Source organism: Strix aluco, chromosome 12 (assembly GCF_031877795.1).
Source record: "Strix aluco isolate bStrAlu1 chromosome 12, bStrAlu1.hap1, whole genome shotgun sequence".
In the NCBI taxonomy this organism is placed as follows: domain Eukaryota; kingdom Metazoa; phylum Chordata; class Aves; order Strigiformes; family Strigidae; genus Strix; species Strix aluco.
The window spans coordinates 24454069-24471136 of NC_133942.1; the positions used below are offsets into that span (position 1 = coordinate 24454069).

Sequence of the window (17068 nt, forward strand, 5' to 3'; positions counted from 1 at the left end):
GCGCCAGGCCGCGCACTTCCGGGGCCGGGGCCGGGGCCGCCCGGCGGCAGGGGGCGCTGCACGGCCCGCGGAGGGGCGGGGCGGCCCCGGGCCCCGCGAGCTCTTCCCGCCCCGGGCGCTGAGGGGGCACCGCGCCGTGAGGGGCGGGCGGGAGCCTCGGGGGTGGCGGCAGCGGCGGTGCGAGGGGCGCTCCCCGGTCCCCGGCCTTACCCGCCCGCCCGCCGCTGCCCTCCCTCCAGAGCGGGCAGCGGGCCCTGCCGTGGCCGCGATAGCGCCGGCTGCGCCGCGAGGTGGAGCTGAAGCAGCGTCTAGAGCGGGTCAGGTCGGCGGCGGGGGACGGCGGCCCCTGCCCAGCCTCCGGGGGTTGCGGCCCGCGGGCTGCCCGTCACGGGTCGCGTGGAGATAAGAGCAGGTGCCCCCCTGAGGGAGCACTGCCCGGGCGTGGGGGGCGGGAGCGGCCTAACCGCCCTCCTGCCCGCGGGAGCTCTTTTTTTTTTTTTTTGTCAGCATCACAAAAACTTTTCAGGGTGGGTTTCGAAAGAGAGAAGTGCACGAGGTTGTGGATGCTTATGAGAAATATTAAAGTATGGGTGGGAACATCTAGAGATTGGGCTTGGTCGAGAGGCTCCCGGAGGAGCTGTTCCTGAGGCGGTTCCCGCTCCCCTGGCAGCAGGGGTTTGGCGTCTTGGGAAGGTTTTGACCACGTAGCCCCTGGCAGCTACCTCTGGATTCACTGCTCTTGCAAATGAAACGAAGGATTTCTTACCCGTGAAACATAAGGTGTGAATTTACAAGGTTAAAGATTACAGCTTTTTCTGGCTCTTTAGATACCACTTTTGCCATTTTGTAATACTGTGCCTTTCAAATTAAGGTTAGTTTTATGTCACCGTAGCTGAACAGGAGTAGTTGCAGATGCTAAATGAACAGAGGCCGTGTTACTTGTGGTCCTTTGGTGCCCAGAGGAGTGATTTCCATTAACAGAAAAAGCTCCTCCTTTGTCAGACACAGGCCGTATCTCAGCTCTGCTCTGACACCATGACATCCCTTCTGGTTCGTACATGGCTGCCGCAGGGCTGCGTGGCGGGGATGGAACTGGGCATTCACCGGCAAAGCAGGGCAATGAGCATGGGAAAGAAGGGTGCCGGATAACTTCCATTATTTGGTGCACCAAACCCAGACGTGTTTACCTGATCTGCTAGGATGTGCCTTTCCAAATCTTTAGTGAATTGCAACAAGATATATTCAGATGGTCTTTACTGTACTGAACAGAATTTTTTTCCTCTCACTTTTTTTCCTATGAAAATTGTAGTGTCACTTAAATATCCAATTCAATCGTCTTGCCAAAGACAGCAGACTAAAATAATACTGTATCTATGTAGTTTTGGATGCTTAATTCCATTTTAGAAACCCACATAGGCCTTTTCCAGTTACACATATTTTTCTGAAACAAAATCACTTGACATTTTCTGGTTTGTATTGCAGTTCAAAGGTGATTTTTTTTTTTCCTAGAAAGGGTGGGGAAGAAACTGAAGTAATCCTTTCTGAGCTATGTGTTTCCAAGGAAAAAGTATCCCTCCATCTCCAACATATGTCTGGTCAGAAAATCATGCTGTAGTTCAAAGCTATATATTGATTTATTATCAGAAAAAAAGCCAAATAGGAACAAACTGAAATAGTAGTTTTTAAAGTATTAAAAGTTGGTATTTCCTTGAAGCTAAGTTGAAAGATTTGGACTGGTAATTTTTAAAGTTCATTTTATGAAATGAATTGGCTAAGAATATCTCATTTAAGAATTGCTCATGTAAAGACATACTATGTTGTAGAAGCTAGAAAAGCTTGTAAGCTTTGCAAAGCTAAGTTCAACAAGCATAGGAATAGCTGTTGGAATAAATGCTCAAATCTCAGTAGCTTTGACTTTTTTCTTTTATTGTTATTGATTCTAGGGTCTGAAGTCCTTCTCTTCCCCTTAGGTGGTGTACAAATAAATGCTTTATGTAAAATGACTTGTAGAGTACAAGCCCTCAGGCTTGTGCGTGTTTAATTTCTCATACTGTTGATGACTGCATTGAAATCAAGAGGACTATTCATGGTGCACACACATGTGCATACATGACCTTGTCAGTCGATTATAGATAAATCTAATGCCTTGCATAAAGATCACCAGTAACTCTTTCAACATTCTTTTTTCCTTTTAAGCCCTAGAATATGTAGTATATCATTTAGCATAATATCAGATCCAGTGGAAAAAGCAAATCCACAAAAGTAAGGAATGTCTATCATCTAAGTATAAACTTGGCAAGGTGGGATGGTGGGTTGGTGGGTTTTTTTCTGCTTTCATCTGCCTTCTGTTTTCATCGGCTAGATGAAAAACCTTGAAGTGTGGTTATAAAACAACTGCAAAAATAGCACTGAAAGGCTGTGTTTCAGTTAGTTCTCTAGGCTTCATATCAACTGCACTCACCACAATAAAAAATGTTCTAATTGCCATTCCTGTAAGTTCTCCTTGGCATCTCATAGGCAAGTGGTATTCTTTCTGGCTCATGAATCATCACTGGAAATAAATAGTTTTAGAATAGAAAAAGGGTTGATTGTGTATGAGCCAAAATAGAATCTAAAATAGAAGAGCTTATGCTCTTCACCGTATTGTCTCTGTGCTGGGAAGAGGAATGTGTAGTAGTAGATGATGTAGATGATGCCAAATGAAAACAGAGATGTAGTGGGAAACAAAGGCAGCACTTTTACCCAATCATTTTTCTATGATGATTAAACATATTTTGTCATAATTAGCAGAGATTATGTATTATCTGCCACATGTTGTACAAGCTTACCAGCGCAGTAGCAAGGAGTAGCGGGCCACACGTGCAAAACCAGAGCATGGCATTGCAGGTGTGCTCTGTGCTGGCCTGTCACAGCAAGTGTCTGTGAGTCGGTTGCCTCTGTGTGTGTCTTCATCAACGGGGAGGTGGTTTGTGTCTGAAGTTTCAGGGTTGGCTTTCCTGGCGTGTTTTCTTTGCTTGCAGTTCCAAGAACTAGAGTGGCCATTGCAGTCCTACTCTTTTGATGATGGCAGATTTTGAATTCTCTCCCCACCATCAGTCCCAGCCCCTGCAGAGTCCTTCTGCATCATTTCTTGTTAGAGAGGCTTGGCAAGGTAGGAGGCGATTTAGCACTAAGGAAGTAACAAACGGTATGGAATTGGGAAATAGTATAGAAAATATTTCACATAAATGGAAACATTTATCACATAAACAGTAGCATGTCATGTAAAATAAACACATTTGAACACAATCAGACATATCATTCTACACAAAAAGCCGTATGTAGACACATCACATCAATAAGTGTATTTTTAATCAACAACTTCTTTGCCCTGTCGTCACCAGTGTTCCTTTTCTGATCTCACTGCTTTACAGCTATCTTGATTTCAGCATGTTTAAAATACATTTACTGCTTTTCTATTGTATGGTGACTTTTGTCTGAATGACTAAATGTGTAGAGTCCTATAAATGGCTGCATGTTTACAATGCATTGCAGTAAATGTTCAAGTGGTATAGAAGAAAATACCAGGAAGGCTAAATGGAGGGAGAGTACACATTTTTTAAACATTGAGAACATCAGATAGGCAATGAACTGTTGAATTAATACAAAGCTGGGATAGAATACCAAGCCACGCTGCAGTAAGAATTGATTTTTTAGTTTTCCTCTGTAGTTTTGAGATTCCTGTTGGGGTGTGTATATATATATGCTAAAGATGGCAGGGGAAGAGGTTACTCTGCCCTTTCTTGTGGAAGCTGCTTGTCTTCTGTGCTTCTAAAGTGAGGCAAGGTTCTCTTTAGTATAGTCATTTTCCTTGCAGGTCACCAGGAAATGTAAAAATAAGGCTATTTTGTCATTACATACAACTATCCTTGAAAGGTTTTTATCCAAACTATCCTATAATTCCTAACTCTGGTACAGCTCCAAGAATAGGAGCCCGACTATAAGTAAGGATTCTGGGGTTATCAGTGCATTTTGGAAAGTTATTTTCATTGCTCTGCATCTGTGGATCACAGGCAGATTAATTTATAGAAGTGAGTCTGATGGAAACTAGAGCATCAGATTTTATCACTATTTCATCTAAATTACATGCAAAGGCTTGATTATTAAATACAGTGGTTGCTAAGAGGGAAAAGAAGATATTGCAATTTTTTAGTGCTTGTGGTCCAATTAATTATCCTTTTCCTACTCTTTTTGTATTCTTTTTAGCTTATACTATATCACACATTGATAAGGGATTGAGCAGTTCCCCTGCGTTCCTGTTTTCAGTTGTAAAAGCACTGATCCTTTTCATCTCTTCAAGCAGTTTTTAGCCCTTTTGTTTAGCAGTTAGCAAGTATTGAGATTTCTGATGTTAAAAGTGTTTTCAGCTGACCCCTGCATGTGCACATTTATGACTACAAAATGATGAGGTCTTTCTAAAGAAAAACCACTGTGATTTATCTCCCATTTTGGAAGCAGATCCTATAGTTCTGCAAAGAGCTACCGCTGCAATCCTTTGTTCTGCCATAAACCGGTGAAAATGTCTTCCTCCGATCCCTAGGGATTTGTTGATGTTCTGTGTCTGCGAGGACGAAATTTTAATTCATGAAAATGTTCGGAATTAGCTGACATGCCTATTTGTGCTGCTGCTTTTTCAAATTCTAAGTCGCAAGCTCTGCTATAATCAAACTTCTGATGTCCTCTCTTTGTAGTGAAGGGATCCCTGATGGCTGGGCCTTGCCGGTGTGATTCCGCCCCTGGAAGGGGCTCGGTGGAGGCACGGGGCTCTCCGGCCTCTGCAGGGCGCCATCTCCCCCCCGTGGCCAGCCCGCCTTTCCGCGCTGGCCTGGAGCCGAGGGTGGCCGCGCCGGGCGGGTTCCGCGGCGGCCTGTGCCCAGAGCTTGCCGGGCTGCCGCTGAGCCGCCGGTGTTGGGCTCCGGGCCGGGTCAGGCGGCCCCCGGCGGCTGCCGCAAAGCCCCTCGCCGCCCGCGGCCCCCCCCCGCCCCGGCGGCGGAGCAGCCGCGCCGCGGAGGCGGCCGCCCCTTTCCCGCGGGAGCAGGAGGGAAGGGGCTGCGGCTGCCGGGGCCGCGGGAGCGGAGCGGGGCGCGCATGCTCCGCCGGCCGCGGCCCTCCCCCCGTCTCCTCCCCTCCCGCCCCCCGCCCGGGGCCGCCCGGGGCCGGCCGCGGGGACGGGCTCGACCATTTCTGCGGGCGCGGGGACGAGGGGCCGAGCCCGCGCGGCAGCGGCTTTCCCGAGCGCGGCGGCCGGCTCTGCGCGGCGGCTTCAGCACCGCGCCGCTGGACAGCGCCCGCCGGGGCCGGGACCCCGCGGACAGGCACCCCCCGGGCAGGCACCCCCCGGGCAGGGACCCCCCGAGCAGGGACCCCCGGTCAGGCACCCCCCGAGCAGGCACCCCGCGGGCAGCCGCGCCGTCCCCGGGCCCGGCTCGCCCTCCGCGGGGGCTGGGCGGCAGCGGCGGCAGGATGTTTCTCAAGCTGGCGGTCGTGGTGCAGGTGCTGTCGCTGCTGGCAAGCCGGGTGCCTGGTTTCCCCAACCCCGGGGGCAAAGGTAAGCGCCTTCGTCAGCTCCGAGATGGGGAAAGTTTCGCGGGGCATAGATAGAGGAAAAGTAAAAACTTTCCTTCCACTTGGCTAAGAGCTATTAGATCCTAAAGAGACAATGTTCCTGGTGCAAGACGCTGGGTCACTGAAGTTGCAATCTGGTATTAAAGTGAGGAGATAGGCGCTGGTGGAGGGAAAAGCTCTGAATCTTGTTTCAGTCTTTTCCAAGCAGTGTTTCCATCCATTCCACAGCAGTTTCTGCACAAGGCGCTCTCCCTCGCTCCCCGTCTCCCCTGGTATGCTGGATGTAAGAGATTTTTAATCTCCTCGTTGTGCCAATCCGATTATTGCTATTTTAGTCAATCTCTTACAGCATTTTTCCCCCCAATTTGTTTAGGAGTTTTCTCATCAGTAAGGGGCTACTGGGTCTATGTCTGTATTTCTATTACATTTTTTGCAGAATCTCTCCCTCTGCCCCAAACAATCATGCTTTGTTTAAATGTTTGACTTTTTAATTGCATTCTTATTCTTCCAGGAACACTGATTTTTTTTACAAGAACTAGCAGTTGGCATCATACTTAAGACACCATGTTTTATGGGAGAAAACTATAAATTAAGAAAAAACTGCTGTCTCTTTGTAGTCGCATGCATCATATAACTGAGTATATATGTGTGTGTTTTTTTATTGTAGATAAAGCTATACACAACAGACAATTAAGTGTAGAAAGGCCTTTGGAGGAACAGGTAAATGAAATAAAAAATATTTACAATGTTTTCTGGCTTTTGTATTCCTATAAGATATTGAGCCTTCAGGTACCAGATCCATGAATATTCTAATGGCTTAACAAATGAGTTAAAAATAGATTTGTCAGTAAAGTAAATATTGATGGGGTTGGGTACAAAATAGAGTTTCAATAATTTTTAAGGACTGGCATATAGAGTTTTTCTGTCCAGCATTCCAAAAGCAGGTCGTTAGCAGCAACAGCTCACAGGTGTGCCACCCCTTTGTATTGACATCCTATGGGAATATAGTGGGGGCTTGGATTGAAGAAGGAAAATGTAACTGGTGTTTATCTTAAATGGAAAGTCTATCACAGCTTCTCATAATGTCCAGTTCTGATCAGAGGATGCCAAGCGCTTAATGATGTTCTATTTATTAAGGCAAACTTCTTACTAAGAGTGAAGATCAGGCATTAATGCTTCTGCTGATATTGATAAATTAAGAGATCACACATTTTAGTGTATTCCTTCTGCCTGTTTATTGTTTGTTTGTTTTATTTTTGTATATCAGATTGCTGAAGCTGAAGCAGACAAGAATAGGAAAATAGCTCCCACAGGTAAAACATCTTTCCTGGTTTCATAGCAATATTCATAATGGTATTCATAGAGGTATGAGATTTTATGTCATGTGTGCATTGATATATTTTCCAGAAAATAAGCCAGAGTTCCGGAATTATTCCTTTGCTGATGACCTGAATTTGCTAAGATCAGTAGCAGAAAGAGAGAGGAATGAAAAGGAGAGGGAGTCAATTAGAAGCTCTTTGTATGAACAGCAACTGGCCATTGATGATGCAGACTCCACCAAGAACCGCAGGCTGGTGGATGACTATGATTCCACTAAAAGTGGGCTGGATTATAAATTCCAAGGTATTCTTTAATCATCTTTTAGTGCCTTTTAGGTTAGACTTCTCTTGCAAAGTGATTGCAATCGTGAATGTTGTACTCACCACTAAACATGAGCTCTCTTTTTTACTGAAGTGCAATTTCAACTATTTCCTGTTGTGGAAGCTTGTCATATTACAAGTAGGTTTTGAAACACAATACAAAAGAATTGCTGTTGATTTTCACAGTCTTCTTCTGTGGAGGAAAATCCAACTGTGTTATTTGCATCATGTTTTTTAGCAATTTAGATTTGATGGAAGGAAAATGGGGCATTTTAAAATGAAATATAGTTATTCTGGTTTGAAAGGAAGAAGCACTTCTATATAGAGTTAAATTACATATTTTTGTTCCGAATGTTACATGCAATGTTAGATAATTCTCCTCATCACAAAGCTAAAAGAAGTTACTGAAGGCCAAAGAAAACTTGCCTTTACTACAGGAGTAGTTAATTGACTTGTAGTTTAAGTGAGTCCTCTGAGAGTTGTGAGAGGCATTTAGCTCAGGATATTTTTAATTATAGCAAAGTATGCTGATCACAGACCAAAGCTTACTCATCATATTCACTCTCCCACTGGCCACAATGATATTTGCCATAAGTAATGATTACATAATTAAAACTTCATTTGCTGAAATCCAAACGAGAAGTTAGTATGCTGTTTGTCATGATGTGTTTTGATCTAAGTGGCCATACAATGAAAGTAGATACCAGGAAGATGCATATAAGCGGATACGTGGGCAGTGTTCTCTCTTTCTTACAATTTTTCCTATGAACAGGAGAGTATGCTCCTCGCATTCATCTCTGCTCTTTCAAAGGAGCCAGTCAGAAAGACAGTTTTCAGATGTGGAAAATGGACACAAAGAACTTTTCACTGGGACTGATGTAATGGATTCCAAATCCATTCCAAATCTAAATCAAAGTATATTCCTAATGTGTCTAAAAAAGTGCAGCTTTGTTCTGAAGAGAAAAAGATGTGGACAGATGTTTTTTACAAGATGTCTAATCCATATGAGTTAGGACAGTCAGCACACAGTTAAACTGTAATCCTTTTAGATGATCCAGATGGCCTCCACCAATTAGATGGCACTCCTTTGACTGCTGAAGACATTGTTCAAAAAATTGCTGCAAGAATTTATGAGGAAAATGATAGAGGAGTGTTTGACAAGATCGTTTCAAAACTTCTAAATCTGGGGCTAGTAAGTATCTTGTTAATACTTCATTTAGCTGTTTTGTGGATTGGTTTAATGCTCTTTGAAAAAACAATTTGGATGAACACTGTGTCCAGCTAATAATGCTGAGCTGAGTAAAAATGAATGGGATTCAGGCTCTATGCAAGCTTCTTGACTCATTTGGGCACATTGGTTTGGTTCTGCAATAACACTGTTGTTCCTGTGGTGGCTTTGCAACAGAATAGGCAAAACCGCAGAATGTTTCTGATGTTGAGAAAACATTCACTGATTGTACTCCTCCCGTGTCTGCCCTCATTCTTCCTTTAATTTCTCTTCTGGTTCTCATTGAGTTCTTTTGTATCATCAATTTCTTTTGGATGTTTATGTGGAAAGGTCTGAGCTCATTCCTATCCACCTACTAATTACTGTCATCAGCAGACATCTAATGATGCTGGTTAGTTGAGGATACATTTCTCATTGTTACTGATTTTTAGTAAGACTGAGTTTGTCTTTGACCTCTGGATATCTCAATGGTTTTAGCCATTGCAGTATGAGACCCTTATATTTTAAAATACCTATCTTATCTTTTCTGCACTAGATTTTGCAATTAGCTATTGCATGCTGAATCCCACTGATTACAAAGGGAGCTATGGGACAGCTGCACAGGAGAGTTCTCGTTCAAGTGACAGCTGTTACGAAGCAAAGAGAAAACATTTCTATGATGCTGTAGAAAGCTATTTGCTTTTTTCCCTTTCTGTATTACTGTATTCTGTTGTAGTTATTCAATTGTACATAGGTATGTTGCAGAACATATATATTTATATATACACACACATATATACACATACAGGTATACCACACTTGCAGCTCCATCTTTCAAGGTGGACTCCACTGGGTTAAGCCCTATATGGGTTTGTTTTCCTATCGGAGGCTATCTGGGTGGGTGAGTGCTTTTTATGTGCACGCACATATCTGATGTGTGTTTGTTTGTGTGTATATATACATTTATATAAATATAGACATGTATATACGTCTATATGTGTACATGTATACGCACACACACACACCAGTGAAGGTATTACACCTAATTTGGCTGTGGTCAGCTTTGAAGCAAACATATTTAAAAACCTATTTACAAAGCTTGGGCTTCATATTGATGTTTAATCTAGGAAAACCACAACATTCTATAAGTACTCTGCACACATATTTTTAACAGATCACAGAGAGCCAGGCCTATACCCTGGAAGATGAAGTGGCAGAGGTTTTACAACAGCTAATTGCAAATGAAGCAAAGGATCGTGAAAAGGAGTCTGAAGATTTTGATTATCCTCCAAGCAGAGCAGACAGTGATACAAAAGAAAAGCAACAGGAAAGAATGGTAATTTCTTAGCTAATCATTTTGACTCACTTGCCAAATGGTACAAGTAGATCAATACACTGCTTTGCTTTAGGGAATAATTAGTTCAATCTGGAAACTAAAGGTGTTCTTAAAGAAATTCCATCAAATAGGAAAATGAATCGTGAGTTACTTTGAGGTTTAAGCGAGATGCCAAATTGAAATAACTTTGAGAAAAAAGTATAGGCTTCACCTCATAATTAGGAAAATGTTGGCATGAGATTATGATGTTATTTGTTGCTCTGCTAACTCTATCACCAAAAGCAATGTGCTTATAGGTTGGTTTTTTTTTTATGTCTTTTGTGGAGACACCAAGCAAAGCTGATCAAGATAGTTTCATTAATGGAGAAATTGATGATACACTGGATAACACATGGTCATCATCTAATATCTTGGAAAGAAGAAATGAGCTGCCTTCTGAAGATAATTTTGAAGACCTCCAATATTTTCCGAACTTTTATGCACTGTTAAAAAGTCTTAACTCAGGTGAGCTCATCATGTGTTTACAGGAATATTTAGGAAAAAAAATAGAAAATTAAGATTCACTCTGTTTTCTCCTACTCCTTTCCCTTCCCTTTCCCACAGCTTCCCTAGTTGCAAGGGACCATGTGCTTTAAAAATGTCCCTAAGAGGCTTAGGAGAAACTCATTTGATTAGTGAATATGGCAAAACTTTGGGAGAAACAGCACTCAGAGCTGCAAACTCTGTGACCTGGGTAGCCCTTTCCATCTTGTGCTGTATGATTCAGGAGTCCTGAATTCTCTTCATTCCCATAAGGACATGATGAAAAACTGGCAAATTGTTTTCTCCAGAGATCTTTCCAGTAACATCCGTGTCTTCTAAGCCAACAGAGATACGAGTAAGCCACAGTAGAATCCTTGCAGTGATGGTACCAGTAAATCAGTCTGAGCCTCCCAGCCTTTTCACAAACCACAGGTTTGCTGTTTATTGCAATGAAAGCTCTGCACGTCTCTTCCTATTCCGGTGCTAGACATCATTGCCTTCCAGTTATTGCAGGCAAGACTGTGGCACCTCGCCACAGCCCCTTTGTCAGCATGCTCTACCACACACCCACTCTCACTCTCTGCAGCCAGCATATCTTCTGCTCTCTCCAGCACAGTCAGCAATGACTTATTCTGTAGATTCCTTGTCCTGCAGGAGCCTTAATCTTGCTTCAGACTGTCCCCATAAAAACCTGAGCGGAGAGCTAGAATGAGGGCATATTTCGCTCAAGTCCAGTCTACAAACTTCATATTCTTCTTCCTCTTCTTTTCATTTTCCCATGGTAGTTTTGCATGCTAGCTCTTCTCCTTTTTCTACTCACAAAGCAGAAAGGCATGTTGGGTTTAACAGGTTATCAGGAAATAGAACCGGGTCACCCTGGCTGCATATCTCTGCTTTGTCTCCTGCTTTATGCTGTTCACCTGCCGGCTTGCATCAAGCTGGAGGAGAGTGGATTTGGTTGCACCCTACAGATGTGTGTTAAATTACGGGCAGCAGTCAAAACCGTGCTCAGCAGTTCTGCAAAGGGGCTGGCCCTCTGCCAAGGCTGGGAGTATGTTTCTGACTGTCCCTGTCTGACAGTGCCCCTGGCTCTGTTGGGTCCCTCAGTGACAACCTGGGGTGCAGGAAGAGCTTGTGTAACTGTGTGATGGGGGAGTTTCATGCTGCTAATGCAGAAATAGCAGTTATATTGTTCAGCAGATAAGCACGGTGGAAAAAGAAAGCTAAGAAGCAGTGATCATGAAGATAGTCAGACATACTTATGGTCAAGAAAAATGGATTTTTATAATGAAAAATCATTGTATCGTATTCTGGAGTCATGATTCTCCCAACCAAGTAATACTGTTTTCCCAGTACCTGGATCATGGCCTCATGCAGAGTAACAATCTCATTTGAGACACTTCATATTTTTGTCATTGAACCCATGGATCTTGTAGGAGAAAGGATCTCTGAGCTACCTTCCTCATACAGAGCCAGACTGGTCTGTTAAGTACTTCACAGAAAAATAAAAGAAAAAGACAGAGACTGTAGAAAATTCTGCCTGTATCTGCCTTCTGACCAGCAATTTGAACTCTGTCAAGTCACTTCATTTCAGTGTGTTTAGTGTTCTTATCTGTAAAATGGAATTACTACCATTTGCCTTCCATAACGTAGACCTTCAAGACAAAAAGCTATAAAGAACCAAACCCTGAAATTTTAAAGGATATTCAGCTGTACTTTACAGGAGCAGTTTAAAGGGAAACACATATAGGAGTTCTCTTTGCTAATCCAGCACAGCATTTTCTTTTTAGTGAGTAGGTCATTTTTTATGCATGTAGTTTGTGCAGAGTTTTCAGAACTGAGTTTTTCTGAGTTGCCTGAAGTCTTTGACTAGTTTTGCTTTATCTCCTCACACAGAGACGGAGGCAAAAGAGAAGGAGACCTTGATAACTATCATGAAAACCCTGATTGATTTTGTGAAGATGATGGTTAAATATGGAACAATCACACCAGAAGAAGGAGTTTCCTATCTGGGTGAGAGTACATACTTGATGCAACAGTGTTATGCTATGCTATGTTCTTACTCTGCCAGCAGTGATAATTATATTCTCATCTTCCTCGCTCTTATGAGTCCTGTTTCAGACTTGTTCATTCAAAATGTTAAAGCGCTACTTCTAAATGATTGATCATTCATTACAGCAATGTTGAATTCCATACTGCTTTAATATTTCCATCTAATGAAGGAAAGGTTATTTATCAGAAACGTGTTTAGAGGATTAATCCACTTCCACACCTGTGAAGCGCACTTGATTTCAATGGCTTTATGTCACGGGAAGATTAGTGTTTTGCTCAGTTATATTGTGGTAGATCAGGTATCTGCATTTTCCAGAAAGAATCCAGCACTTCAGCACCTTTAATCTGTCATCTGTAAGTAGCTAGAGTAGACGGGACCTAATGCTGTGGTCTTCTACCAAGTAAAACGCCTTCCGCCTATGGGAGGTGTTACATCTTGGCACAGGAGTAGATTTGCAGCACTCTTTCCTGGATCCATTTTAAAGTCTGTGGCTGTGCAGATTTTGTGAAATTGTTATAATTTCCTGAAGGAGGATTTTGGAACAGCCTGGTTTGGGTTCTTTGTTTTGTTTTGTTTTGTTTTCTTACACACCTCTCCTGGCTTTTACAAACTCTTTTATATTAGCTGTTGGTAGTTTTTCTAGTTAAAACAAGTAGAGCTACAGAAGAAAGGCTTATCTGCATAAACTCTGCACAACCCTTTTATTTTTCTGAAGTATTCCTGGTCTGGGTTAGGCTGAAAAGTTTTTGTTTAGATCAGGGCAATTTCTCAGCTTAATAAATCAGCCTGTCGCACAGATAGGACTGTCAATGATCTTTCATGACTTCTGCTGGCTTGTTTGGTATGGGCTGTTGCAGATACATGATTGATTGATGCAACTGTAACTGTATGGATTGATTATCAATTACTTGGCTACAAAAAATCTAGTGGATCGTGATTCACATTCAGTGCATGATTGCACCTCCTCGCTAAAGAATTAATTATATCTCTGACCGAGATTATCCCTTTATTTTCTATGAGAAGTCCTCAAATTCTGGAATATTTGGACAACTTCTGCTACAGTTCAGCTCTTTATTTCTCTGGCTGCCTGTACATTTAGAGAAAGATGCACGTAAAGAAATGGTTGATTACAAGCGCAGTGGTTTCAGTGTCATTCTACAAATGAAGATAATATGGCTTGAGCAGATATTGCCCTCACTGATAGTGTTGTGCCAAAACTTAATAAGCTAAATTCATCCCTGACGCAAGACCACTCAGATAATGGAATTACACTAGGGATGCGTTTTTCCTGCTAAAATTCAGGGCAGTTGTTCACATTGGCTTTACTTTGAGTAAATAAATACTGTAACCCTGGAAACAAATTGCCATGATGACATAGTACAGAGGGCAGGGATTAGGTTAAGAGTTTCAGAGGTCTGATTTAGTCTGGATTTAAAGTAAGACTATCAACTGATGCATCCAGACTCTGCCTTGCAGATGAGTGATTTATGCAGAGATGGATTTTGTACTCCACCAAAGCAACTTACTGTAGTGGAAAAAGCTTTCTCATAGGTCTCAAGTTGGTTCTGTGGTATTCTTTTTTTAGATTTGCTGTTGAGATGTGACTTTAAAGCTGACCTTCATTTATTGAGCTAATATTCTCAAATATTCAAGAGCAAGCACAGGAGAATCTTAGCTTCTTGCAGTATCCATAAGCATGGCAGCAATTTTATTGCCACCCTTACTCCACTAAAAGTTAGAACATAATATGCCCAGTAATACTTGAATTAATACTGTGTTTCTTGGTGCAGTTTGGGTTAGGGGATAGATGCCCAGCTGTGTTTGTTTATAGCAGATAAAGGAATCAGTATGAATGTTGGTCAGAGAGAAGAAACAGTTTTTTAAAATGGCAGCTTTTAATTGTTCCCTCAGTCCAAAATCAGTGAGCAGATCCCATGCTAGTTGGTGGAAAATATCTACTGGGTCCGTGCAGATGGATTATATCCTTTCTCTGTTTTACTACAGTAGGAAACTGCCTAAATTACTTTTCTCCGCTCTATGGCTGAAGCCATGCGTAAACTATGTCCCTCAATTATACATTCAAAATAATAAATCATTTACTGAATCAAGTCACAAGCTTTTGTGCCTCTTGCACAGATGCAGAGACTGTGAATTTGAATGCATATACCAGTAACAGCTGGTTTGGGATTTGAAAACCACAGCATTATGTCATCATCATTGTATCCTACTCTAGGGGAAAGTATCTTGCTGCTGCGGTGAATGATGTTATTAGGTTTAGCTTTAAGTTACAAAGGATCTAGCTGCAGTGTGGTGCAAGAAACACACATGCACGCACATACAAATGCAAGGAAGAGGAAGTTCATGTTTTATACACATATTCAATATTATGTAATACATATTTAAAAGCTTTCCATATGCTAAATATAATCTGTGACACAGAACCCGGAAAGCCAAAAGCAATGTATTCATATAAATCAAAGAGGAGAAAAAGTACTGCCTATCTTTTATGGTATGTATTCAGAAAGTATATCTCTGAAAGCATCAAAGAAAGGCTGTAACTGATATAAAATGTGCATTCAGCTGAAACGCATCATATTGATAATTGCCCTGCTGTGGCAAAATGCCACGATTTTCTATCACTCTTTCTTAACTCTGAATGCTGTATTTTGGTGTACTGGGAGCAAATTCTTCTGTGGAGTGAAAGCCTCGTGATATGTTTCTAGCCTGTTCAATGGCTTTCAGAAATCTTTCTAGAAAGCCTATCTGCCCTCTGAAGATTGAAAGCTGCTTTAAAATAATTTTTGTAATTAAAAGAGTAGACAAACGTTGTTGGTACAGAAAGCATAAAGTAATTAATCATATGACACAGGATCACAGTTACAGAGGTGGATCTGGATCCAACTGTGGTATCAACCTATCCACCTATGGGTGGGTCGTCAGCACCCAGCAAATGCTGCCCAAACAGCTGAACGATTCTTGCTTGCCTCAGCCTGCTAGAGGAACAGGCTGTTCTTCCTGAACAGGTTGAGTATTGGGAAGGACTTAGGACAGTTACTGAAACAACGATTGCTGTTGGCAAAGGTGCAGTGACAGAGTGGAATGAAAGAGTTGGAATCTCTCCACATAATGACCAGTGGAAAGCAGCAAGAAGCTTTCAGAGAAGTTATGACTGATTCAGCATAAAATGTTTCATTATTCATGGCATTCATACTGTTTCTGTTGCATAAATAGCTGATACTGAATTTTCCGTGCAGAACTGAAGGGACTATATCCTTATGGTGCTGAGTGCTTCAAGAGTAAAAGTGCTGTTCGAGCCAATAGCAAAACTGACTTTGATTTCAGCAGAGCAGAATAAGGAATTCATTGCATAGATACTTACACTGTTTGAATACTAGTTTGTGAATAATGTCATATTTTCCTTCATTTTCCTTCTGCCTGTTGAGTCGTTTCATGGTGGAGATTCAGTCTGATAGCTTTTCTGTCAGAGCCATCTATCACAGACCAGATAAATATTAAGGAAAAGCTTCATCTACACCACACAAAGAAGAATTTTCTGTGTGCTCAGTGACTTTTCCTGTGTATGCCAGGCTATCTAGCTAATTTTAAAATGAAAGCATATCAGTCCACAACCATCCTGGTAAAAGCTCTACTTATAGTAATTATGTAAAGTTAACTATGGTTTTGTAATACATTTATTTTAATAATATTGTTGTCAGCTTAGAAGCAGGAACAAATGGTTTCTGCCAGTTTGTTCGGATACATTTGTAAGTCATCTCCCACTAATAAGACCAAAATAATGAGTGATTTTTAGGACTGTTCTAGGAAATATTTGTAATTGGAGCCTAGTGGACCATAACAAAAATAGAGCTTTCAAAGATGATCGCCAGACTCTTAAGAGGCACCACTGTGTATGTATGAATACTTTTTACACAGTACATTGATTATATTCTCCTGCTGTATGCTGCTTACAAGATAGATCTGTAGCAAATTTATCCACTGCCACCCCAGCCAAATGAAAGTTGCGTTATCCAATGAAGTGTTACCCTAGAAATGTAATGTAGTTATGTGCACATTGTATTCTTGTGTGGAGTTCTCTTTTACTAGTACCGAGAGCACAAACTTTTGCCATCAGTACTTCTCTATCTCACAGATATATAGAAGCTTCACTCTGATACTGTACATATGATACGTATTTTATCACATCTTATGGTTGAGGTTAGTCGTTTTGTTTTCAGCTTCTAAACCAGCACTTCTGTATCTTCCACAACCAAACAATGTTGAAGAAGAGAAAGGGGCAAAGGAGTGGGAGGAAAACTAAGTTTAAGCACTCTGTAGCTTTGTTCTTTCTGAGGGGGATCCCACTTTTTACCTCCTTGTAGTAGAGCGTTTAGCTTACTGGAGCCACAGTGCACAACACACAGCCCGTAGCAGACTGGTTGGGGAGCAAACCCCCCTTTAATAAGGAGGGAAATAGAGAAATTGCTCCAGCTCATCAGTATGCAGTGTTTGAGTCACAGCTGCCTCCCTCCATAGACCAAACCAAAGCCACCTCTCACACCGCCTCCCCTTAGCTCTGACTCACTGTCAGAATCCACACTCTCCCCCGTGACTGAGTAGGAGATTGTGTTGGTTAGAAATGGACATGAACAGATGTCTCTATGTTTACCTCTTCTACCCCCTCATCATTTGTTCTCCATGGACAATTG

The 17068-nt window shown here is 42.1% G+C and overlaps 1 protein-coding gene across 3 annotated transcripts in view; it reads left to right on the top strand.

The window, feature by feature from the left end:
• Positions 1-5198: 5198 nt before the first annotated feature.
• SCG3 (secretogranin III) overlaps positions 5199-17068 on the top strand; it is a 29242-nt gene continuing 17372 nt past the window's right edge. For 2 of the 3 annotated variants that reach the window (XM_074837924.1, XM_074837925.1), the window contains exons 1-8: positions 5199-5587; positions 6272-6324; positions 6872-6917; positions 7012-7227; positions 8294-8436; positions 9626-9787; positions 10114-10291; positions 12206-12322. In XM_074837924.1, the coding sequence (XP_074694025.1) occupies positions 5503-5587; positions 6272-6324; positions 6872-6917; positions 7012-7227; positions 8294-8436; positions 9626-9787; positions 10114-10291; positions 12206-12322 (1000 nt within the window). In that variant the 5' untranslated portion in view covers positions 5199-5502. The remainder of the gene's footprint in view (positions 5588-6271; positions 6325-6871; positions 6918-7011; positions 7228-8293; positions 8437-9625; positions 9788-10113; positions 10292-12205; positions 12323-17068) is intronic. The other variant, XM_074837926.1, reaches the window with a different exon arrangement.